Consider the following 25,588-nt stretch of genomic DNA (forward strand, 5'->3'; position numbering starts at 1 on the left):
GGCACCAGAAAATGTGGCAAGCGTTGCACCAGAACAATTGCATTGGAATTTAACAATAGTCCTTCTAACAAGCTTCCAAAAACACATTCTGAAAGCACAACTACAGGCTATAGTTGGAGAAAGATAACCTCAGAATTGTTAGCTTAAGCTACAGTGATACAACAAACTGGATGGTGAGGGAAAATACAGCCTGGCTGAGTGCAGTGAGTTTTCTCCATGAGGTAAATGTGGAGATCAAAGTGGGCCATGAACCAGCACAAGTAGGGTGCAAATTGACAACAATCCACCTAGCAGGAAATGTGAAGCTTGAACTAAAAACAGAGCCAACCTGTTAACAGCTTAGAATCTGCTTATTAGGAGAAGAAACATAGAAAACCTACAGCACAATACAGGCCGTTCAGCCCACAAAGTTGTGCCGAAAATGTTCCTACCTTAGAAATTACTAGGCTTACATATAGCCCTCTATTTTACTAAGCTCAATGTACCTACCTAAAAGTCTCTTAAAAGAACCTATCATATCCACCTCCACCACCATTGCTGACAGCCCATTCCACACACTCAACATTCTCTGAGGAAAAAAACTTACCTCTGACATCTCCTCTGTACCTACTCCCCAGCACCTTAAACCTGTGTCCTCTTATGGCAACCATTTCAGCCTTGGGAAAAAGCCTCTGACTATCCAAATGACCAATGCCTCTCATCATCTTATACATCTCTATCAGGTCATCTCTCAGCCTCCGTCACTCCAAGGAGAAAAGGCCACGTTCACTCAACCCATTCTCATAAGGGACATCCCCAAAACTAGGCAACATCATTGTAAATCTCCTCTGCACCCTTTTTATGGCTTCCACATCCTTCCTGTAGTGAGATGACCAGAAATGAGCACAGTAATCCAAGTGGGGTCTGACCAGGGTCCTATATAGCTGCAACATTACCTCTCAGCTCCTAAATTCAATTCCGCAATTGATAAAGGCCAATACACCACACACCTTCTTAACCACAGAGTCAACTTGTGCAGCTGCTTTGAGCATCCTATGGACTTGGACCCCAAGATCCCTCTGATCCTCCACACTGCCAAGAGTCTTACCATTAATACTATATTCTGCCATCATATTTGACCTACCAGAATAAACAACCTCACACTTATCTGGATTGAACTCCATCTGCCACTTATCAACCCAGTTTTGCATCTTATCAATGTCCCACTGTAACCTCTGACAGCCCTCCACACTATCCACAACAACCCCAACCTTTGTGTCATCAGCAAACTTACTAACCCATCCCTCCACTTCCTCATCCAGGTCATTTATAAAAATCACAAAGAATAAGGGTCCCAGAACAGATCCCTGAGGCATACCACTGGTCACCGGCCTCCATGCAGAATATACCCATCTACAACCACTCTTTGCCTTCTGTGGGCAAGCCAGTTCTGGATCCTCGAGGCACTGTCCCCTTGGATCCCATGCCTCCTTACTTTCTCAATAAGCCTTGCATGGAGTACCTTATCAAATGCCTTGCTGAAATATATATACAGTACATCTACTGCTCTTCCTTCATCAATGTGTTTAGTCACATCCTCAAAAAATTCAATCAGGCTCTTAAGGTAGATCACTATTTCGACCAAAGCATATACATGTTTCTTACTAAGAAAACTGGAAGAATTTTGTGCAACACAGGCTTGAAGGAAGTGGTGAAACAGCCGTGAATGGGAATCTGATATGACTTGACATGGTTTGCATTGAGAGTAGATAAAATCACCAAAGTGTCTAGTATCAGAGACATAACGAATAGACAGAAGGCATTCTTTGAGAGTTATGGATTTGCAGTGTATACTGAGTGCTGGTAATGGCTGGGCTTATGTCTATTTTGCCACTGATTAATAAGAGCAGCAGGTATTGCATCATGATTTCTGAAAAGCAATCGGACAGAAGGAGATGATTTTAGAAGCACCTGCACAGGCAACTGTAAAGTTAAGAAACAGATCTGGTAAACCAAAATTACAAGCTGGCCAGAGAATTTAGCCTTGCTTAAGTGTCCATAGGAAGAGATTTTCCAAGTAAAGGATGGATGGACTACTATCGATTATAAGGTTCTAAGGTATTACTTTGAGTATAACTTGGCAATTTCAAAATTTAGGGAATACATGCAGGTCTCACTGGCAGGCAGTTCTGAAAACCTCTGGACTATTCAAGTGTGCCAGTTCACAGAAGCTTTCACAAAGCAGTTGAGAAGCAAAATGCTTAACATAAGGTGATATTGACTGGACCTTGAAAATTCATTGGGGTAGATAACACAAATCTGTGTAATTTATGGTGAAGAGCTCAGTGTCAACAATGCCCTTGCTCGGAGAAGATTTACCAAATGGACTGAATCGGCACAAATGTAAAGAAACCACACATGCTTAAGTTCTGAAATAAAATCTGAAAATGTTGGAAACACTCTCTAGGTCTGATTAGGGTCCCAGGCTATGGTTCCTTTTCAACAGATACTGCTTGGCCTACTAACTGCGTCCAGCATTATCAGTTTTAAAACTAGCCTGTTTAGAGAGAATACTTCATTGCTTGTGGAGCAGTTCAAAATCTCTGAAGACTTTTCAAAGATGCCGTGTCAGGTACGGGCCAATAAGTGTCAGACAGTCCAGAAAGGGAAAGAAAGAGATGGACTTCGTAAATTCAAAAATGACAGGAAGAAAGAGGAAACACCCAGAACTTAGTGAGACACAGTGGGAGCCAGGGTACAAGTGGGATGAATGCAGAGACACAACAATGGGAAGCTTTAAGATGCAAGCAATGAGTCTTGACACTGAGTTCATGTTATCCAATAATCTACCTATTGCAAGGTACAATAGTTTTGGTTGTAGTGATTGATGCCTTGTGGACTTTGTGGTAAGTATTATGTGGACAGTTTAGGGCAGATGGCTGTTACTGAGAAGATCACATCCAGAACGTTAGTACAATGTATTCAAAGTCATGAAGGCAATTACATTGAGGCATCAATTGAAGCAAAGGATATGATACCAGATGTGCATGAGACCTTCTAGAGAAGTGATCCCTCTGGAATTACTTGTGTCTGAAGTGGTTATTTTGGAAATAGCGAGCGCAGTTACATTGAAGATTTCAGTGGATGAAGAGACAAAAAGGCAGTATGAATTCATACTTGATTGAATTTACAACTACTGTACATCTTGATGTAAATACTTAACCAATTGTGAAATCTTATGAATGTAAATAGTTGATGGTTCGTATGATTTTGTTTTTTTTATATGGGAAACAGTAAGTGTGCCTTTACCAAGTAATAGAGGTTGATAGTGTATGAAATACCGCAAAGCTGTTTTGTTGAGAATTACTGCTTGGAACTCTACTTCTGTTTATTAACAAAGAAGCCTGTCAATACAACAACAATAGATGAGAATAGTTTGGAGGAATTCAAAAGGAAGGCAAGGCTTGTATTTATACTACAACTGTCACAACATACTAAAGAATTTCACAACCAATGAAACATTTTATGTAATAGAAGAGTGTACAACAATCAATTTCACATATTTAGCACTGGGACACAGAATGAGGGAATGGGGTTTATGTCCACAGAAGCAAAAGTGCCATAACAGGGCTGTGCAATGGCTAATAAAGAATAAGTATAGATTCATAGAGTCATAAAGTAGTACAGCACAGAAACAGGCACTTCAGCCCATCTAGTCCATGCTGAAACCATTTAAACTCCCTATGACTGTCCTGTTCTTATTTTGGAATGTCAGTGATCCCATTTGTGACCCCCACCACTACAAAATAAAATACAGTTCATACGGGATCCAACAAACATGAAAGCACTTATTATAAATGATGCAATGTAATAACTTGCATGAACATGTGACAAATCTTTTTTATTTCACAAATCTTGTATTAAAGTTGATTTTATTCAAAATCATCAGAAATGTAAATGTTCTTACCATGAAACAGCTCTGTACTATTTACAGAGAAGTTTCACTTCATGTTAATCCAAGTTTAAATATCCAAGTTCCTGACGAGGATTTAAATTCAGTGAGGAATTAATATAAAACCTCTTGCAAGATGAAAGGGATTTGACAATACTCTCTGATCACATTATTTACTCTCAATTATAATACTACAACACACCTCCCTGTTAACATGTAAGTCACAAATCTTATTTTACGTGTTTTAATGATAACACAGATACATTTGTTAGGACAGGGTTTACTATTGGCGTGCCTTGCTAAAAAGTTGAGTGTAAATTAGGTGCCCACCATTCAAAGAATTACTTGCAGCTGAAATTTGTTGCAGTTGTCAGTGTAAATACTTACTATATTACCATATTGGATACCCTGAATTACAGGGTTTTGTAAAAAAAAAATCAAGGTGTTAACATGTGTTCAGATTTAACATCTTTAATTAAAATAGTTGTTATTAAAACTGCCTGCTATTTATTTTTCTGTTACTAATTACCTTTGTAATTTCCACACTGAATAATGATAAGGTGATGATACAAAGGTTTGAAGCAAGAAACTCTCAATGCCATAAGACTCAGTCATAATTCTGTCAAAATTTACCATTTGATCGATTCAGATATCCTTCCCATAAACACACCTTCATAATTGTTAATTGACAATTCGACATGCTAGACAAATAGAAAGTGTACTTCCCTTGATTTTTAAAAAATGAAGTACTTATCATAACATGGAATGTTAATTATTATCTAATTTTAAATAGAGAAAATTGTTTAGTAATATTTTTCATTATTTTCAAACAATATGATGTTGGAACCTTAATTCTTCAGGGAGTGGTAATACCAATGAACTATTATTTTATTCAGCTAAATAGTCCCACTTTGGATCCTGTCCAAAAGCTTAAGAATGAACTCAAAATATTTTCAAAGTGAGATGATTTATGCCTTGATGAGTGATAATAATCACATTACATTACAGTTCGTCACAAACCTATGCTATGATTGGCCAACATCTGTGCTCCATCTGACAGCAGATTAGTATTCTGCACACACTTGTCCTCTGTTTCACAGTCGTCATTACAGCTGGCTTTTACAAATACATACCAATACCTTGACATTTACACAGTTATAAACCTTTCAAAATGCAAACAAGATGAACCTATTTATCCAGGTGTAATTCTGCTGAAATAATGATTTTATAAATGCAACACATTTTATTGTGGCATGTGAGAAAAGGATTTAATGCTTCAACTCACCAATCAGAAATTTCCTGTTCAGAATGATAAAGCACCTTTAAATCCAATATTCACATGCAGCTGCCACTGGAAAGGGGCACTAAGTAAGTGTTAATGTTACTGATCTTACCATGTACTCTGTTTCACAGATTTGTCACACCTATTCTTTCTTTGACAGAGTTGATGCTCAAATTATATTCACATGTTATATTGCTTGTGATGAGGAATGCGAGACTGCACAGAAATGAAAGAGCATGCCATGGGGTACACACAACCACTGAAATTAACTGCGATATGTTTATAACATTTTAGGTCATACCTTGTAGATCAGTACAGTAGCTAACCATTCCATCTTTAAGTCCATGCCGGGTTTATTGTGGAAATAATGTCATATATAAAGTATATTCCAGGCGATGACATCAGTCAATAAATCATAAACCCACACAAGGGCAGACTACTGCTGTCTAAGATCAGTGATGAATGCCTATTTCTATTTTTTGTTAAATATGCATCTTTCTAGTGCCTGATTGCAATAGCCCCATAAAGCACAATTTAAATCCAGAAAACAAAATTCTTTCCCGAAAACAGCAATGAACATCACAAACGTCAAAAATGAGTTGTGCCACCGGTAAATCATGCAATTAAGTTGTCCTATTATTTTCACTTGCATAATTTCCTCAGATATGATGCCATACCTAGATGTTCATCTGCAATCTATTGGATCACTGCAGTCTGCAAAAAGTGTTGAATTATTTATATTTAATGCTTCTTATGAAATGTTACTGCCTTAACCTTAGATATGTCTTTCTGAGACCGCTGGTAAGATATTGGGGTCTTCATTAAGAATGAGATAAAGTAATGGTTTGTTGCCAAGCATAACTTTCTATTAAATAATCAGACATGTACTTACCATTAGTACTGCGAAGTTACCGAACTGCAAACATTGAATGGTGGTAATATTGCTTGCAGAGTTTGCTATATGGCACCCTGTAGCATGCCAACCACCATGTCCATCCAAAAGGTCAAAATCCCAATATGCGGCAGTGGGATCTGCACCCGAAGCAAAGTGCCTCAGAACAATGGTGATGGGCTTGGTGAGGTTCCCCAACCTGCACCCTTCTGCAGAAGCAAATTAAATTAGGTTTAAGTGGAGTGGAAAGAACTTATTGATGAATACTATATCTAAAGATGTAGAAGGTTTTAAACTGCAAGCATTGGAAGATACAGAATTATTTCTATGCTTCAGTAGCACAATGAGAAACTTGCAGTACAAATTGAGAACTGTTACATCATAAAAGAAAAAAACTACTAACTGCCTTTTATAAAATATCCTGTTGAAATATATATCTTACTATAAAGATAAAGAATAAAGCCTTGCTCAGAACAAACAGCAGGATGTTTTCGTCTTTAACCCCTGTTTATATCATCCTCATTTATGCTTCATGAAGACTGTCAACTGAGCATTACTCTACCTCACATAATAAAATTCTCTCTGAAAATGGGTAAATTAAATTAAGAGCAGCATGCAGTACAGAGTAATTTTTATGAAATGCATTTTGTTTATTACTGATTATATGCCTGACCTATATTTTATTCCATTTTGGTATTCAATTGAAAGATATTCATAGCGTGTATACATGTTTAGAACATTTGGACTTGGTCGAATAAATATCATAATTTGTTAGAATAATTAATTTGATTTATGAAAATAGACATTTGAGGTTTTGTTGTAGCTACTAGACACCAATAACCCTTCTTCATCCATTTGAAGCATCACACTGAAGGTCAGTAATATAAACAGGATTATCGTAGTCAAATACTACCATTTATATAGCAACCTATACTTCAGACACAAAACTGCACATGAATCCATGCATTTACATTGTCTCTCACAGTAAAACAGTACAGAGAAATGCTTTTCAGCAACCTGGTCTACATTATTTCAACTATCAGGAATATTTACATTTGGGTAGAAAAAACTTACCTATTTTGATGAAAACAACTGGTGTTGAAACACATTTGCGCTTCCCATCATCAGCAAGGTTTGATGAGTTACCTGTACTAGGAAAGAGTTTTCCATTCCGGAATACAATAAATTGCAGCTTGCAGGATGAGTTGTCAACAGTGTGCAAGGCTAGGATTTGAGAGAATATTGATGGTGGCAATTGAACTGATGCCACTGCTATGGTGTTCTGTAGAATTAAAAAGGAAAAGATGTGAATCACAACATTGTTGTTTTCAATATTTTCCTTCACAGCAAGGCAAATGAACTGTCTCTTTTACCGACAGATTGGAAGCTACCAAAAAAAGGAGTCATAATCAGGGGAATTGCTATAATTCAATGCATTTTAACAAACAGCACATTTCCATTGCCTGAGAGCTTTTCTGGTCAAGCTCCCTGCTGCAGAGGTGAGAATGGTTCCTACCATTCATGCTAGAGGGTTACATCAACACTGCAGATCTTATTTAAAGAGACAACCTACCAGGTTTTTACCCTTCACTGGCAACAGAATCAGACAACTCACATACCAAATACATTTCTAAAAGGTTGCATAGAAGTGTTTGTTCTCTATTAATATGAAATAGCAGTCAAATAAAGTGCCTAATCAAAGAAGCCACAGAGACAAAACATATTTTAGTTTGGTTCTACATTTTCAGAGAGACAATACTGTCTGCCTTTATTCTTCTTAAATGTTGATTACTCATTACGGTTTGTCATTTGCCACATTAATCACAGATCTGAAACAAAAGCATCAGAAACTCGTAACCTACTGTCATTAGGAAACAAATTCAATTATTATACAGTGCAAAACTCAGTTTTATTTCCTCTGTTGATTGGCATAACACTGAGAAATAAACTTCAAATGGTTATATTACTTAAACCTTTGTCAGCAACATTACACTTTATCAATAATAAACAACCAGCAACTTTGTCATTTACTCGATGATATAAATCAGAGTAGAGATCTGCAAAATCGTTTGCTGCAGATCTAATACTTAAATACAGAACATTGTCTCAAGCCAGGTAAAGGTTGAGGTGCACTGTGTAGCAAATGTCAAAAGAGGGAAAAAACAGAAGCCATGGCTAGACCATTGGTTTCACTCTGCTTATGCAAGCATGTCCCAGTAAGATAATAATGCTTCACATCAATTATATTTCCACTGTCTGCTTTCCTGCTTAACTCAGGAGAATACAAAACTAACCAAATCCCTCCTCATTTTCTCCAGCTATAAAATTCAAAGCCAGCCATTCCCTAATAATTAATAAAAAGGATAAATAAACTAAACTTAATTGAGATGATCTAGGTAACTAATCTAGATAGTGTCTCAGTCATAGAGAATAAAACACATGCAGCTATTTCCCGAGAAATGTATCTCCACAAGCAATGGTGAAGCCACTCCTGCAAGGAACAGTCCTTCACATATGATAGATAAACAGTTCTGTCCCCTAATTAAACCTCTCAATATTGTGGAAGGAAAACTGTCTGGATAGCAGAGTTACATCAGAATACCCAGCAAATTCCCATGAAGCAGCTATGCTCAGCTGAGTAATGCAGTTGCTGATTTGAAGAGACAAATTTTGCAGCACTCTTTTTGTTCTTGAGCTTAGATACTGGTGCAGGAGAAGCAATATTTCTGCTCCCTTATGTCCAAAATATTACAGAATTAACATCAGCCATGACAACACTGCTCTTTGTTCATGAAAGGGATGCCTTCACACACGAGCCAGTTCTCCCATCAAGAGAGATCAAAATTCTTTTGTGGGATTATTAGTGTTTGGATCAAATCCATGGGTAAGTAAAGCTCTTACCAGACAGCCAGTGGAGCCCTACCTCTTCTGGCAAACAAACCTCCTCTGGAGTGGCTGAATGTCCACATCAAATGCACACGATCCTCACACAGTGTGTAACTAGCAGTGTGAAAATAAACCTGAAGGCAGAAATTCATTGATGCCTTGTTTTGATTGCTCTAACACCCCGGGGAATTCTATCTGAATGCTGATTTACTAATGTGGTTGGGTGTTTGGTCTACTCTTTGAAGATTCTATACAAATAGCATTATATGAAGCATGCTGCAGTTTGTTACAGTCAATCTTTGGTTAATGTTTCAAAAATACCAATTCTGGAGTAAGACTTTTAATTTCATTAACTATCATAATATTAATTTTATGTATAAGATGATTGAATTCCACATTTATCTTATTGACTGTAATTATAACTTACAATCAAGATAACACCTCTGCGCCAACCCGAAACACAATTGGACAGTGATTGAATAACATTTTCCTGAGATTTTTTTTCAAGTTCAAAATTTGGAACGATTTGTAATGTCATTAATGAATCAATGATTTTACCTCGTGTGAGTCACATAAGTTGATCGTATTTAGTTATGTTGCTGTGGCACACATCAGTAATTAGACAAACGCTGGTCTTCAGGTGCGTTTTATATAGAGCAAATTGGCTCTTATAATGTAAGCAGATAGTAATTGTTCACCCATAGTGTCTTCAGAATCATTTTGCTGTTAGTGCTACTCAGAAGCAGGAATTAGAATCTGCAGTACTGCTCCCATGACAACCAGCTACCTCTTATATACAGTATCAATTTGAATTTGTGCAGGCAATTTCCAATACACCATTCAGCCAGAAAATATATAACACATCTTGAGGTATGAGAATAATCCTCTTTCTGCAGAGGTAGCAACCCATCATGCAAAATAAATGGTTTAAATGTGTAATTTATAATTTAATGGGGTTGTGGAAAATAGTAAATACTGCTATTCTTTTGCTCTATGCATTTAAAAAATTTATAACCGAATTCTATGAAAACAATTAAAGAGAATATAATAACACAAAACATAAATGATATCTCTTGATACTCCATGCAATAATTCCTCCATCATGAATCTACATCATTTAGTTTTGGACACACTGTACAGTTCTACTGCCAAGTACTATTACAGGTCATTAGTAATATGTTGTGTCAAAAATTGCACTTCCTTAGACCTCATGGCCCTCTGTAATAAAATATTAAATGACATTGAGTTTAAGGCAAGAACAGCAATTGAATGAAATGAGAGTAAGTTCAAAATAGTCAGCTCATATCAGAGAAAAGTTATTGTATTTATAAAGGAATATTTATAGGATTTAAGACAACTTTAAAAATAAAATAACAATCATTGAAAGTGAAATATATCTCTGAGTATCACTCTTGTCAATGAAATCAAGGGGTCCGCTGGAAACTGCCATTACTTGGGGTTTCTGGGATAATACTGAATGAAAAATAATGGTTAGAATGGTAGTGACATTGTTGTCAGTATACATAGTGATTCATTGTGTAACTTCAGGTAGAAATGTTGGTGCATTTTTCTCTCAGACTGTGAGTCTTTCCTTATAACATTCGCTGGCATAAAACCAATTTGTATCGATCTGAATCAGCCTCTGGGTTCACATAAAAAAGCAGCAGCAGCAGTTTGGATAATTCTTTTCTATCTACCAGAAAACTAATTTAAGCCAACACCCACAAATTACAGAGGAACATTAGAATATATAGGTTTGGGAAAAAAGCATGTTCTTACAACTTTTCAGTAAACACTTCCAGTGTGTTTCTTCAATTCGATCACTTCTTTCCCCAGCAAAGGGTATCAAGGTTTTCAATCACTTGGTGTCCACTGGCACTGTCTCCATTCTATGGCGTCAACAATCCTCTACTTCAATTGCCTGATCATCTACCAGATTTCGAGGTTTATTCTTTGACTCTGGTTACAGAGCTTAGTCCTTTATCTGGTAGATCCTTCAAAACTGCAATTTCAGTAGCTCCTGCACAAGAATTTACATTACAAATAGTTCCTTTAATCTTTCTCTGTGCATAACTACCCCACAAAGCTTACAAACCAGTGTAACAGTAACGTGGCTCTTGCCTTCTACCAAGAAGGAAAGCAATTTTATTAAAATCTATTTATATTATCTTGCTCTATTTATATGAGTCTTGTCTTGTCATTCACCTCTCTGAACACAGGGAAATCATCTGCTCCAGAGTCTGTAATCTCATCTCATCAGTACTGGAGGGTGAAGACAGATTTTATAGACTTAACTGTAACTCAGTGAACAATAATGTACAAGGTACCCATACTTTGAGAAGGACATTTTGACAAATGCGTACCTTGTACTCCAGCAACTACAATGACAGGGCTGTACAAAGTGTCAATGGCTGTCAAGGTCAAGGTGATCCGGTTTAAGATGGACTGCTGAAGCTCAGCAACGACTTATTGGCGACAAACAAAACACAGGAAAGATCTAAATACTTTATTGATAACACTTTCAACATGTTAACAGACTTTTAACGTCGTAAATTATCAAGTTGTTTGTTGTTGGGGACATCTCGTTTTGAGAGTGAGAGAGTGAGAGAGTGAGAGAGAGAGAGAGAGAGAGAGAGAGAGAGAGAGAGAGAGAGAGAGAGAGTGAGAGAGTGAGAGTGTGAGAGAGAGAGAGAGAGAGAGTGAGAGAGTGAGAGTGTGAGAGAGAGAGAGAGAGAGTGAGAGAGAGTGAGAGAGAGAGAGAGAGAGTGAGAGAGAGTGAGAGAGTGAGAGAGAGAGAGAGTGAGAGAGAGTGAGAGAGAGAGAGAGAGAGAGAGAGAGAGAGAGAGAGAGAGAGAGAGAGAGAGAGAGAGAGAGAGAGAGAGAGAGAGAGAGAGAGAGAGAGAGATGTCGAATTATCAGACTACCTGCGAGTCTGTGTCTTTATTAAAGCTTTGCTGCATGCTTGAGCGCTCAGTGGAGGGTGCTGATGCTTTTTTGCTGGTGCGGGTGGGTCTATGCCTTGCTGCTGCTTGTGTGTGGGAGGGGGAGTTGGGGGAGGGGCCTTAGGGGTCCTAATGGTTTAACTGTCATTCATTCTTTGGGGCATTCCTCTGTTTTTGTGGATATCTGTGAATAAAAAGAATTTCAGGATGTATGTTGTATACATTTCTCTGATATTAAATGCACCTATTGAAACCTTTTTCTGGTAAAAAAAAATCACTGCAAACAATAGCCTGTAACTTCCCTTTGCATGTGGAGGCGACTCGATGTGGCTGGACTGAGACAAGGCAGCAGGTCCATCACTGAAAGTGAAAAAGAGCTGAGGTTTGATTGACTTAAGTGCCAGGCCAAATTGGAAAGGTCAGGTACAGGCCTAATTGAGGCAGTGGGGCCCAGGATCCAGAGCATATCTAAGTGGCAGAATCTAATGTTCGGGTGACAGTTTAAGCGCTGGGCCAGATTGAAAACAGGATGTCGAGGCCGGGCCGGTTCACCTTGCTGCTCCACAATGTTTGCCCGGCTCTGTGCTCAGCTGAGGATGTGGCCCTGTGTCTGTCTGACAGACTCACTTTTATGGACTTCCATTCTGATGCACCATCAATAACTCACACTGAGACGTAGGCGAGATATCGGCTTTTATTGACTGGAAGAAGGAACCAGGAGTGAGTGTCTATCATACAAGGTCCTGGAGACTGAGGCCGATCTTCAGGCCGCAGGTCTCCTTTATACAGGGGCCTGTGGGAGGAGCCACAGGAGCAGTCAGCAGGGGCGTGTCCCGACAGGCACATAGTTCACCACATTCACCCCCCCTTCGTTTGAAAAAGTCCTCATGTAGCGAAGGTTCTTACAAGTCAAGCCGATCAGGCGGTCGAATCTGTCGCTGCGATCTACGTAGCACCGGCTGTGACCGCATAGGTGCCGGCAACATTGGCGATTGCACAGGGGACGGGGGTTGCGCGTGTTCTTGCCCACTAGGCGCCGGTGATCCCTCATGCATGTGCGAGGCGCCTGGTATAAATGCGTACGAAATGCCCGGTATACAAGTGTCGTGAGGAGTCTGTGTAGGGCCTGGTGAGTACGGTGTCACCTCTGGTGCAGGGTTCACAGTTACCGGAGAGCCTTCAGGGTAGTGGTCTGCTGCACCTGCGGGTGCCAGGTCGCGGATGGAGACCGTGTCCTCCCGCCCATCAGGTAAGACCACGTAAGCATACTGGGGGTTCGCATGGAGAAGGTGAACCCTCTCCACCAGCGGGGAGTATTTATTGCTCCTCACATGTTTCCGGAGCAGCACTGGCCCCGGGGACGTCAGCCAAACTGGTAGGGTGGTCCCAGTGACAGACTTCCTGGGAAAAGAGAATAGGCGTTCGTGGGGGGTGGCATTGGTGGACGTACATAACAGAGAGCGGATAGAGTGCAGTGCCTCAGGGAGGACCTCCTGCCATCGAGAGACCGGCAACCCTTTGGACTTGAGGGCTAAAAGTGTGGCCTTCCACACTGTGGCATTCTCCCGCTCTACCTGGCCATTACCCCGGGGATTATAACTCGTGGTCCGACTGGTAGCAATGCCCCTAGCTAGCAAGTACTGGCGCAGCTCTTCACTCATAAAGGAGGACCCTCTATCACTGTGGATATAGCAGGGATACCCGAACAGAGTGAAGAGCTGGCGCAGGGCTTTTATGACGGACGTGGCAGTGGTGTCGGGGCAGGGGATGGCAAAGGGGAACCGTGAGAACTCGTCAATAACACTGAGAAAATAGACATTGCGGTCAGTGGAGGGAAGGGGGCCCTTAAAGTCAACACTCAGGCGTTCAAAAGGGCGGGTGGCCTTGACAAGTTGTGCCGTGCCAGGACAGTAGAAGTGCGGTTTGCACTCGGCACAAATTTGGCAGTCCCTGGTCATCGTCCTGATGTCCTCCAGGGAGTACGGCAGGTTCCGAGCTTTCACAAAATGGTAAAATCGGGTGACCCCCGGATGGCAAAGTTGTGCATGAAGGGCGTACAGCTGGTCGAGCTGTGTGCTAGCACATGTTCCCCGGGATAGGGCATCAGGGGGCTCATTGAGTCTGCCAGGCCGGTACAGGATATCATAGGTGTAGGTGGAGAGTTCTATCCTCCACCGCAAAATCTTATCATTTTTGATCTTGCCCCGCTGTTGGTTGCTGAACAGGAACGCAACCGAGCGCTGGTCGGTCAGCACAGTGAATCTTTTGCCAGCAAGATAGTGCCTCCAGTGCCTAACAGCCTCCACTATGGCCTGGGCTTCTTTCTCCACCGCGGAGTGCCGAATTTCAGAGCCTTGGAGGGTGCGAGAAAAGAATGCTACTGGTCTGCCTTCCTGATTAAGGGTAGCAGCCAGAGCGAAATCGGAGGCATCACACTCCACTTGGAAGGGAGCGGTCTCGTCCACTGCATGCATCGTAGCTTTGGCAATGTCCGCTTTAATGCAGTTGAAGGCCGCGCAGGCCTCAGCAGAGAGGGGAAACGAGGTAGACTTGACCAGGGGGCGAGCCTTGTCTGCGTAATGGGGGACCCATTGGGCGTAATAGGAAAAAAAACCCAGGCACCGTCTGAGTGCCTTGAGAGTGGTGGGAAGAGGGAGCTCTAACAGGGGGCGCATACGTTCGGGATCAGGCCCAATAACCCCGTTTTCCACGACATACCCAAGTATAGCAAGGCGGGTGGTACCAAAAACACACTTGTCCCTGTTATAAGTAAGGTTCAGAGCTGCGGCCACTTGGAGAAACCGTTGGAGGTTGGCGTCGTGATCTGGCCTGTCATGACCACAGATGGTGATGTTATCCAGATAGGGAAATGTGGCCTGCAGTTGGTACTGGTCCACCATCCGGTCCATTTCCCTCTGGAAGACAGAGACACCATTCGTGACACCGAAAGGGACGCGCAGGAAGTGATAGAGCCGGCCGCCCGCCTCGAAGGCGGTGTAGGGGCGGTCCTCTGGGCAGATGGGGAGCTGGTGATAAGCGGATTTCAGATCTATTGTCGAGTACACCTTATACTGAGCAATCTGGTTGACCATATCCGCGATGCGGGGTAGGGGGTATGCGTCAAGCTGCGTAAACCTATTGATGGTTTGACTATAGTCCACCACCATCCTATTTTTCTGCCCAGTCCGAACAACAACCACCTGGGCCCTCCAAGGGCTTGTGCTCGGCTCAATGATCCCCTCCCTGAGCAGCCGCTGCACCTCCGACCGAATGAAGGCCCGGTCCCCCGCGCTGTACCTCCTGCTTTTGGTTGCCACAGGTTAACAGTCGGGGGTCAGGTTGGTGAACAGCGGTGGGGGAGGGATCTTGAGAGTGGAGAGGCTGCAAGTGTCGGTAGCGCAGCTGTTGGCCTGGTTCTGGATGGGATGTGTGTGTCCGTGTGTGTGTGTGGTCAGTAGCGGGGTATGTGAAGAAGTCCCACAAAACTGAGGATTCTTGACAGTGAGTGGTGGGAGGGGCCCGTCGTATACCATAGTCACACTTTCGAGATGGCTCTGGAAGTCCAGCCCCAATAGCACAGGTGCACACAGATTAGGCATGACCAGCAGTTCAAAGTCCCGATATACTGTGCCTTGCACCACCAAAGTCGCTACACAACCCGCCCGGATGTCTGCGGACTGCGACCCAGAGGCCAAATGGAACCTCCGACTGACCGGCCGCGTTGCAAGTCCGCAGCGTTGCACTGTGTCCGGGTGAATAAAACTCCCAGTGCTGCCCGTGTCAAACAGGCATCCAGTCCAATGCCCCTCCACCTGGATGTCCATCATGGATCTTGCAAGCTGGTGTGGGGCGCTTTGGTCGAGAGTCACAGTGGCCAGAGTTGGATCGCCGTCGGGGTACCCGGTCAGCATCGGAGGGTCGGGGGCGGGGCATGCTGACGCCGACAAAGATGGCCGCTCACATCCGGGGTACCCGGTCAGCATCCGAGGATCGGGGGCGGGGCGTGCTGACGTCGACAAAGATGGCCGCCCACATCCCGGCATGCAAGATGGCGGCCCCCACGTTTCACCCGCAGCGCTGCACTCCGCTCGAGGTTGAGACTTACAGACCTTGGCGAAGTGGCCCCGCTTTCCGCAGCTGGAGCAGGTCGCTTCTCGCGCTGGACAGCGTTGTCGAGGATGTTTCTTTTGGCCACAGAAATAACAAGGCACGAGTTTCTTACGGGCCACAGCCGTGGTCTGGGTCGGGGAGCGCGTGGAATGGCGACTGGCGGCGGCGTTGGCGAATTCGCTCCCGGGAGCCGGCGGTGGCGGGGTCTGAGGCGTCCACGAAACCGGCGGGGAATCGCGCGACTGGACAGCGTCGGCGTTATGCCGCGCAGCTTCTAGAGCGTTGGCCTTCTCTATCGCCGAGCTTAAGGTAAGATCCGAGTTCTCCAGCAGCCGCTGGCGCATGTACACTGACCTCAGTCCCGTCACAAAGGCGTCTCGCACCAGCAGCTCCGCATGCTGTTCTGCCGTGAGCGTCTTGCAGTCACAAGCTCGGACGAGTGTCTGTAGTGCTCGGAGAAACTCAGCGCACGATTCGCCAGGCCGCTGTTGCCGGGTAGCTAAGCGATGTCTTGCGTAGACGGTGTTCACCGGCCGCAGGTACTGTCGTTTGAGGGCGTCCAGTGCCCCTTCGTAGGTCGGCAGGTCCCGGATAAAGGAGTAAACTTTGGAGGAGACCCTCGAGAGTAGGATTCTGTGCATAACGGCGGGTTCAGTCGCACGAAGCTCCGCCAAGTACGATTGGAAGCATGCAAGCCAGTGTTCAAAAGCGAGAGCTGCGTCAGGGTCTTGAGGGTCCAAATCCAACCGGTCCGGACGCAAAACGGGTTCCATGTTTTAAAACTTCCAGTCAATAAAATTGATGCACCATCAATAACTCACACTGAGACGTAGGCGAGATATCGGCTTTTATTGACTGGAAGAAGGAACCAGGAGTGAGTGTCTATCATACAAGGTCCTGGAGACTGAGGCCGATCTTCAGGCCGCAGGTCTCCTTTATACAGGGGCCTGTGGGAGGAGCCACAGGAGCAGTCAGCAGGGGCGTGTCCCGACAGGCACATAGTTCACCACACATTCTGAACCCTATTTGCTTGCTTTTATTTGCACAATCTGCTTTTTTTTTATCCCCCTCTGCACATTGGCTGTTTGACAGTCTTTATTTTTTTAATGGGTTCTTTTGGGTTTCTTTGTTTTGTGGCTGCCTGTAAGGGGGCGAATCTCAAAGTTGTATAATGTACATACACTTTGATAATAGATGTACTTTGAACTTTGAAGAGCTCTGTATCAGCTTCCTTCCATGATAAAGCCAGGCTGGATTTGAAAGACTACATGGAGTTCAGTAAATGATTGTCTCTTAGTTAGTAATGAGACATCCTTCCTCACTCTTACTGCTCTGCGGCCGTTTGCTGTGAAACTAATGACAAGGCCAAGCCCGTACTGTGGGTTGCAGAGCACATACCATAACCTGTTACCTTTCACAAACACTCATATTCCCTTTGACTCTTTTTGATGTTAGCCCACAGTAAGGGTAATCTATAATCATCAATTAACCTAGCAGCAAGTCTTTGGAATACGGAGGAGCACAGTAAAGGGAGAGGAAAGACTATTGGTTTAAACTGGATTTATTTCAATGTCAGAGTCATAGCAGGTTCAATGAGTTACTCAGGCTTTGGATTGCCTCTGGAAACTGGAATATTATCACTATAACATGGTAGGACTGGCAGCTCAAAGTTCCAGGATATAGATGCCACAGGTGTGGTAAAGTACAGGTAAGAGAGGAAGAGGAGTTGCCATTTTTATGTGAGAGGACGTAATGGCAGTGCTTAGAATCGACATTCCTGGGGGAATGTCCAGGGAGACTACATGGGTACGACTGAAGAAGGAGAAATGGAAGGTCATTTTGATAGCATCATTTTATAGCCCCCCCCCCCTCCCAATAGTCTGTGGGAATTAGAGAAGGAGATGTGTAGAGAGTTTGCAAGTGGATATAAGAATAACAGGGTTGTATTAGCGGGAGATTTTAACTTGCTGAACGTTAACTGGGCCACTCACAGCATAAAGGGCTTGGATGGGGTACAGCTTTCTAATTATGTCCCAGAAGGTCTCCTTAATCAATCTACTAGAAAGGATGGAATACTGGACTTCACCCTTAGGGAATGTGACAGGGCAAATAACAGATGTGCCACTCAGGAGAACTTTGGGACCAGTGACCATAATTCTTTCAGTTCTAAAATATTTATAGAGAAAAAATATGATGGGTTCACAGGTTAGACTCCTAAACCGGTCAACTGATTATAGGCTTTATGGAATGGAATTTCAAGAGAACTCATTGAGGTGTCAGTGGTGGAAAGGCTGAGCAGTTTTAATTTCCTGGTGTCAACAACAACTTGGAGGATTTGTCCTAGGCCCAACAAGTTGATGCAATCATGTAGCACGCATGCCATTAACCCTACTTCATTGGGAGTTCCTGAAGATTTGTAATGTCACCAAAGGTTCTTGCAAAATTCTGTAGCAGAGAGCTATTTGGCTGGCTGCATCACCATCTGGTATGAAGCCTCCAAAGTACAGGATAACAAGAGGGCGCCAAAGGTTGTAAATGCAGCTAGCTCCATCATGGGCGCAACTCCCCCACCATCTAGGACATTTTCAGCAGCTGTTGCCTCAAAAAGGTGACATCCATCATTAAGAACCGTCAACATCTGGATATGCCCACTTCTTGTTACTACCTTCAGGGAGGAGTTACTGGAGCTTGAAGATCCACAATCAACCATTCAGAAACAGCTTCATCTGCTCTTTCATTAGATCTCTGAATAGTCCATGAACCTTTGAACTGGGTACTTCCTTATTCATATTTTGGACTATTTATTAAGTTTATAATTTATAGTAATTTTATGTACTGCTGCAGCAAGACAACAAATTTCACATTATATACAATACTGTGCAAATATCTTAGGCTTCCTAGATTTTTCATATAGTTTCAAATGGTATGGCCTCCACTGAGCCCTGATCTCAACATTATTGAAACTGTCTGGGATTACCTGGAGATGCAGAAGCAAGCGAGACAGCCAAAGTCTTCAGAAGACCTCTGGCAAGTTCTCCAAGATGCCTGGAACAAGCTACCAGCCGATTTTCTTACAAACTGCATGACAGTGTGCCAAAGGGAATTGATGCAGTTTCAAAAATAAAGGGTGATCACACCAAGTATTGACTTAATTTAGTTTTTTTAAAACTGTTTCCTGCTCTTTGTAGTTTTTTTTGATATTTAGAAAGTTTTCATTTGATTATTTTTCAAAGCATCTACACTTTGAAGATCCGGTACTGTCGAAGGGTGTCGGCTTGAAACATCAGCTGAACTCTTTTCTATCGATGCTGCCTGGCCTGCAGAGTTCCTCCAGCATTTTGTGTGTGTTGTTAGCTTTACAGATTTTTTTTTTACATGCGCCTGAGACTTTTGCACAGTACTTTAAGCCTGAAAATAAATCTGATTCTGATTCCGGTGTTGTAGGTATCAGTCAGGATCTCGTAATGGTTCACATGAAAGACGCTGAAGCAGCTCAGCAGGTCAGGCAGCACCACTACAAATGAATAGACAGTCAACATTTCGGGCTGAGACCCTTCTTCAGCACTGGGTCCTGTAGTGGTTGACAGGCACAACAGTTGGTAAAAGGGACAACTGATTAGTGGGAGGTTTAATAAGAGTGTTATCAAGAATTCCAAATACAGCATATCCTGTTATGTTGAGGAGGAACACTGTAACTGGCAAATTTAGGGTACCTTGACTGACAAAAGATATTGAGACTGTAGTCACGAGAAAGAAAATAGGCACACATTGGATATGGCAACCAGGAGCAAGCAAATCCCCCAATGATGATAAGAAGTCTAAGAATACACCTAAGAGGGAAACCAGAAAGATAAAAAGAGGGCATGAGATGTATCTGTCAGAGGTGGGATCTTTAATGTGATCGGCTGATTGAGGAGCACCAATCTGTGCTCAGAAGTAGCCAAAATGGCACCTCAGCCATCCAAGTTATGTTTTGAAGGTTAGGTTGCTCAAGTGGAACAAATGATCCTGCAAGGCCACTGCTATGATGGCACCATGCTATACCTGTACACCAAGTATCTCAGCTACACATTATTAGTAATTGTGTCCACAAGTGTGTAAAAGGCACACCAGGTTTATACTGGAAAAGCTAGGCTCCAATCCTTGCAGGCAAAATGGAGCTGGACTCTGCAACGTTAGCTTGACATTTCATGCAGCCTCTCTGACAGGCCTGTCAACGCAGCAAGCATTTCACTGTGCTTACCCATCTCTTGAAGGATGCAAAGTCCTCCTGCAAGGAGATGGCATCTGTGTACTCTTCCCAATGCCTTGACTGCAGCCCACAAGACTGGTGACTCACCATGTGCATATCCCACCTCCAAATGAAGTGTCAGTGGCTGTAGTGTTAAAATGACTAATGGAATTTTTTTCATCTACAGTTTCTTCCACAATGTCTTCTCCCTCTTCCATCAGCGAATGGCTAATTTGAATTTGACGGAGTCTTGGAAAGGAAAGGGCATCAGGGTAGCAATGTCGTGAATGGAGAGGGGTTGTGACTCAAGTAGTAAGAGTCATACTCTTTCTTAAATCAGACATTGACTGTATGGATGAGGCGAAGCAGAATGACAGAAGAAGGACTAGCTGTAAATAAAATGTCATTTTCTTCAACCTCAGTCCCACTGCTCAACAAGGTTTCCACAACAACCATTCCATCATTGGAGACCTATCTGTCCCAAGGAGTAGGGTGATGCACAAACACAGAGAAAATCTGCAGATGCTGGAAATCCAAAGCAATACACCCAAAATGCTGGAGGAACTCAGCTGGTCTGGCAGCGTCACTGGAAAAGAGTAAACAGTTGACATTTCAGGCCGAGACCCTTCTACAAGGCTCATTAAGGCCTGTCACAACTGGATGGCTGCTGCTGTTGCTGCTACCAGCTGGGCATCACCTTGTGCTTCCAGAGAGCGGGACAGTTATGAGTGAGTAGTCTGCAATGTGTCCGGATGATGTGCCTACCATGGGTGATGTGCTGACAGTTTGTGCAAGCTCTGAGACAAGGTGGTAAGACTGAGACTTGACTGACAGAGATTGTTGGTAAGTGAATGATGGGAGTGTGCCGCATTGAGCAATGAATGCAGGGGTCGCGGTCTGGTTTAAGTGATATGACATTGACCATGACTGAGCATGGGAGTGTGCTCCATGTGTTCAACTATATTCACATGTTTTCAGAGGACTTCTATGGGCCGAATTGGCGAATTCTGCTCCTACAGTATATGGTCTTCTGGTCCTTTGTGCATTCAAAACATCATCTCCTCGTCTAATCGCCTGCATCAAAGCTGATGTGATGCACCTACACATCATGGAACTATGCTCTGCAATGTTGCACTTTTCTTCTTGAGGTATATTCAGGTCACCTCAACAAAGACTTCAACCACCTGTCATAGTCACCCTTCTCCATTCAGCAGTACAACCACCTAAACTCATATTAGTTTGGATCCACTGCTGATGCAAGACAACCAGAAATGTTGCTACTGAAGGCATTATAATGAACCACCTTTCACAGACACTGATAAACCTTGTATCTCTCCCCTCCATCCTACTCCAGGTGTTGTCTTAGTTTGTCCCTCTTTGAAATACAGCATTACTAAGCATTTGTTTTCCATATTGTCAAGTTTAAATCTCTTTAATAAATAGATGTTACATCATATTTTGCATTAAAACAAAGTAACTTTTTCTCCCCCACACACAAAAAGATACTTAGTGTTTACCTTTTCCACTTAGCAAATTCTTGTGGTAAACAGATCATTCTTTGCTAAATTGAGTTTCTCCATCAATTGCTCTATCACGAATTTAAACTGCAGTCCAGAAAACACTTATTATTCGAATAAACCCAACTAAAATATGCAATACCCCTTTTCAAGCAAAATTACAAGGTAGACAAAAAGCCACAAGAGACTGCAGGTGCTGGAATCTGGAGCAACATACGATGTTCTAGAAGAACTCAGTGGGTTGAACAGCATCTGAGAAGGTAAAGGAACCATTAATGTTTTTGGATGAAGCCCTGCATCCGGATTTTTGATCCTGATATTCCAATGCAGGGTCCAACCCAGAGCTCAGCAGGTTGAGTAGCATATCCGGGGGTAAGGAGTTGCAGTTTGAAAACCACTGGTAAGATTGGTTTTGGCAGCATGAGGGTAAATATACCCCCAGTTTTCAGGTTTTTTTTCAAAGTGCAATGAAATGGGGATTTAGACACTTTGTGACAATAATTCAAAGTGATTTTGTATCTATCCATCCTTTCCCTTTGCATCACATCAAAGACGAGCTCCAAAGTATTTCTGTCATGACCACAATTTATTTTTGTTTTATTTATTCATATTTTGGGAAATGGGCATCTATGACAAGATTTGCATTTGTTGTCTTTAACTCATTTCCCTGAACAGAGCAGATTTTACATTTGGGTCTGCAGTCACATACAGTCTCAAGTAGATGGTGATGAGTTCAATCCCTGCACCACCCCCCAAAAGGCATGACTAAACCAATTGAGTTTTTATGACACCACTGTTCTTTCTTCCCTATAAAATTCAGATTATTAATTAAATGTCAAATCCACAACTACAATAGCAGGATTCGAGCTGTGAGTTATTAGACCAAGTCTCTGGGTTACTATGGTAATTTAACCACAACCCCATTATTGTTCTGCATCATAATGGGGTAGACTTTCCTGCAACAATTGCAACAGGGGAATTGTGGGCAGAAAGAATCTGAAGGAATAGTTCCAACATCTATTTTCTCAGCCAGACCTTATCTACATCCTGTTGCTGTTCATGGAAGAAGATCATGAGAGATTAGGGATTAGGACTCCGGGGAGAGATTGATTCCATGAGAATAGGAAGCTACTAATGTTTCTTGTCACAAATGATGTGAACCTGTCTTTTAACCTTTACAGTGATCCACTTATAATTGCTCATTGTACTAATCAACTTCAAGTACATCAAATTCATCGATTTATGAATGCTTGCTTTGTGAATTTTCACTATAACATCTTTGAATTCTAAAAGTAGTTCAATTACAAAGTTATTTTTTAATTATAAAGAATAATGAGCCAATGCTGAGCACAGCAGTATACTGTAATACCCATAATGCACAGCGATCAAATATTTTGTTTTACAATATTTTGCTTGTTCCAAGAACACATCCTGTTCAGAAATTGAGCAGTTACTGTAATAATGGGTGGAAAACACCCATTCCACTTACTACAATTTCTTACTTCAATGCACCAATTTCTACATTCTCACTTGGCTAGCTTTTTCAAAATCTCCATCAAAATGAAGGAAGCGCAAACATTGGGCTGTTAAAAGCTGAGCATTGTTTTAGGGCTTCACAGAGGAGAAGTGGAACATTGGTTCCAATATCTTAGAATAACTTCATAGTAAAAAATTTGCGAATCTTATTTCCTTTGCTTCTTTATGACATTTTCCCCTTTGTGATGAGAAATATTTCACCCACTTCACTACTCATGCATCTTATGAAACTAAAACTAATGAGTATCAACAGATTAAAAACTCTGGAGTCAAGCCTACAGAAAGATAAATGGCTAAGGTCATTAGACATCAGTCACCCTAGCCTCAAATGACATTACAGCAGTTCCTTAGAGCAATATTCAAGGCCAAATCATCTTAAAATGCCTCATCAGTGACCTTCCTTCCATCATGAACTCTGAAGCAGTGATGTTTTCTGATGACTATTTAACGTTCAATTCCATTCACAATTCCGCTGCAAGTGAAGCAGGCCACATCAGCATGCAGCAAGGGCTGTTCAATGGCATATAATAGTCAAGGGACAAAAGTGTGAGGTAATAATCAACTTCAACTGGAGGAAGTCTGGACAACTACCTCAACACTCAAAGACATTCCATCATAGAGGCCTCCGCTTGTGATAGATATTCACTCAGCTTCCTAGCACAGGAACACAACCTTTTGAAAGGGTCAGAGTTGGTTTTGACAAAGTGAAACTTCCAACCAATATTCCTTGCTCAGCTTTTGTTGCAAACAAGTAAACAGTGAGGTTTTGTAGGCCTATATTTAATCAGTGTAACACAATAGGGCTCTGTTAATTGGCCTGCATCATACCAGACAATCCTTATTTGTACCAATGTGATTGATTTCAAGGGGGTTTTCAGACCAGACTGATTTTGTCACTTAGCACATCAAATATGGTCACAGGTACAGCCGATCAATCAATAGTAGGGATGTTTGAGTACTCAGAGAGTCAGCCCTCACAGCGTTAATTCCCAGTGTCTGGGATCTCTGTCCCCAGAAGCTTTTAGACCAACTGTGTCAACTACTTTGTCTTGGAAAAGGTATCTGAAAAACATTTCCTGCAGATAATGTCAACTAGTATCAAAACAGTATAAATGTTAGAAAGCATTGGAGGTTGTTATGGATGGCAGGGAGATTGACAGAAAGAAGAACCAGACTTCATTCCTCAACCTTTGGTTTCTAAAATGGGTGACTCATCCATTTGCAACTCATTGGTATGTTCTTTTAGTTCATAAGCATTGTACCTGTGTTTGGAAATCCCCTGTAGTTTATATATCTTTTGGAATTCAGAGATCTTTTATAAATTGGAAATCCCTGGTGAGTCTTAAATGTGTGTCTAAATTTAAACATGTATCTTTGAAAATAAACTAAACTGTTTAAACTGTTTTGTTAGTTGGAAATATCTCCTCCTTGGTTGGGGGGGGGGCAACGCCCTAGTAGTTGGTTGATGCAGGGTACCTGTAGATTGGATAAGGCTTTAAATCTCCTTTTGAGTGTAGGGCTTTGCAGACAGTGAATCCAAAACTATCACACACTACCAGCATCCAGGTCACCATTGACCACAAACTCTACTGGACCAAAATTATAAATACTGTGGATGTGAGAGCAAGTCAAAAGCTGGGCATTCTGTGGCAAAAGATATTGAAAACTGTTTCTATTTATCTTGCAAGCACAACACAGGATGTGTTGGATATTTTCACTTGCGTTGATGACTGCAGCTCCAATAGACCTCACGATGCAGGACACCAATAGGAATAATGCAGCCCTATTGAAAAGCTCTTCAACCACAGCACTTCCTCTACCAGCACAACATGGCTGTGGTGTGTGCCACCTACAAAATACACCTGCAATTACTCACAGTGACAGCATTACTAAATCCTGCAGCCTCTGTCACCAAGAAGGACTAAGAATTCAGGTGCATGAGACTACCACTACCTTATGGGTTCCCCTCATAATTGCACACCATTTTGGCATACTGATCCATCATTGGCCCTTCTCTTACTGGATTGGAATCCTGGAATCTCCAACTCAGCAACACAGTGGGAGTAACTTCCCTCACTGCTAGCTCACTGCCATGTTTTCAATGGCAATTAGGGAAGGCTGGTTCCACCAGTGACACCCACATCCCCAAAAACTGATAAAACAAAATGTCGCTCAATCAAAATTATCACAACATAAGAATTTATAGAAAGAATAGATAAATCTGGCACCTTCAATACTCTGCCCCCATTAAGAAGAATAAT

The 25,588-nt window shown here is 42.2% G+C and overlaps 1 protein-coding gene across 2 annotated transcripts in view; it reads right to left on the bottom strand.

Annotated features, from left to right (window-relative positions):
• Nucleotides 1-25,588, bottom strand: part of LOC132379568 (adhesion G protein-coupled receptor A3) — a 531,961-nt gene that overhangs the window by 81,051 nt on the left and 425,322 nt on the right. For both annotated transcript variants that reach the window (XM_059947630.1, XM_059947629.1), the window contains 2 exons: nt 7,180-7,387; nt 6,106-6,314 (listed from right to left, as the gene is read on the bottom strand). In XM_059947630.1, coding sequence (XP_059803613.1) covers nt 6,106-6,314; nt 7,180-7,387 — 417 coding nt within the window. The remainder of the gene's footprint in view (nt 1-6,105; nt 6,315-7,179; nt 7,388-25,588) is intronic.

This window comes from Hypanus sabinus, chromosome 22 (genome assembly GCF_030144855.1).
Source record: "Hypanus sabinus isolate sHypSab1 chromosome 22, sHypSab1.hap1, whole genome shotgun sequence".
Lineage (NCBI taxonomy): Eukaryota > Metazoa > Chordata > Chondrichthyes > Myliobatiformes > Dasyatidae > Hypanus > Hypanus sabinus.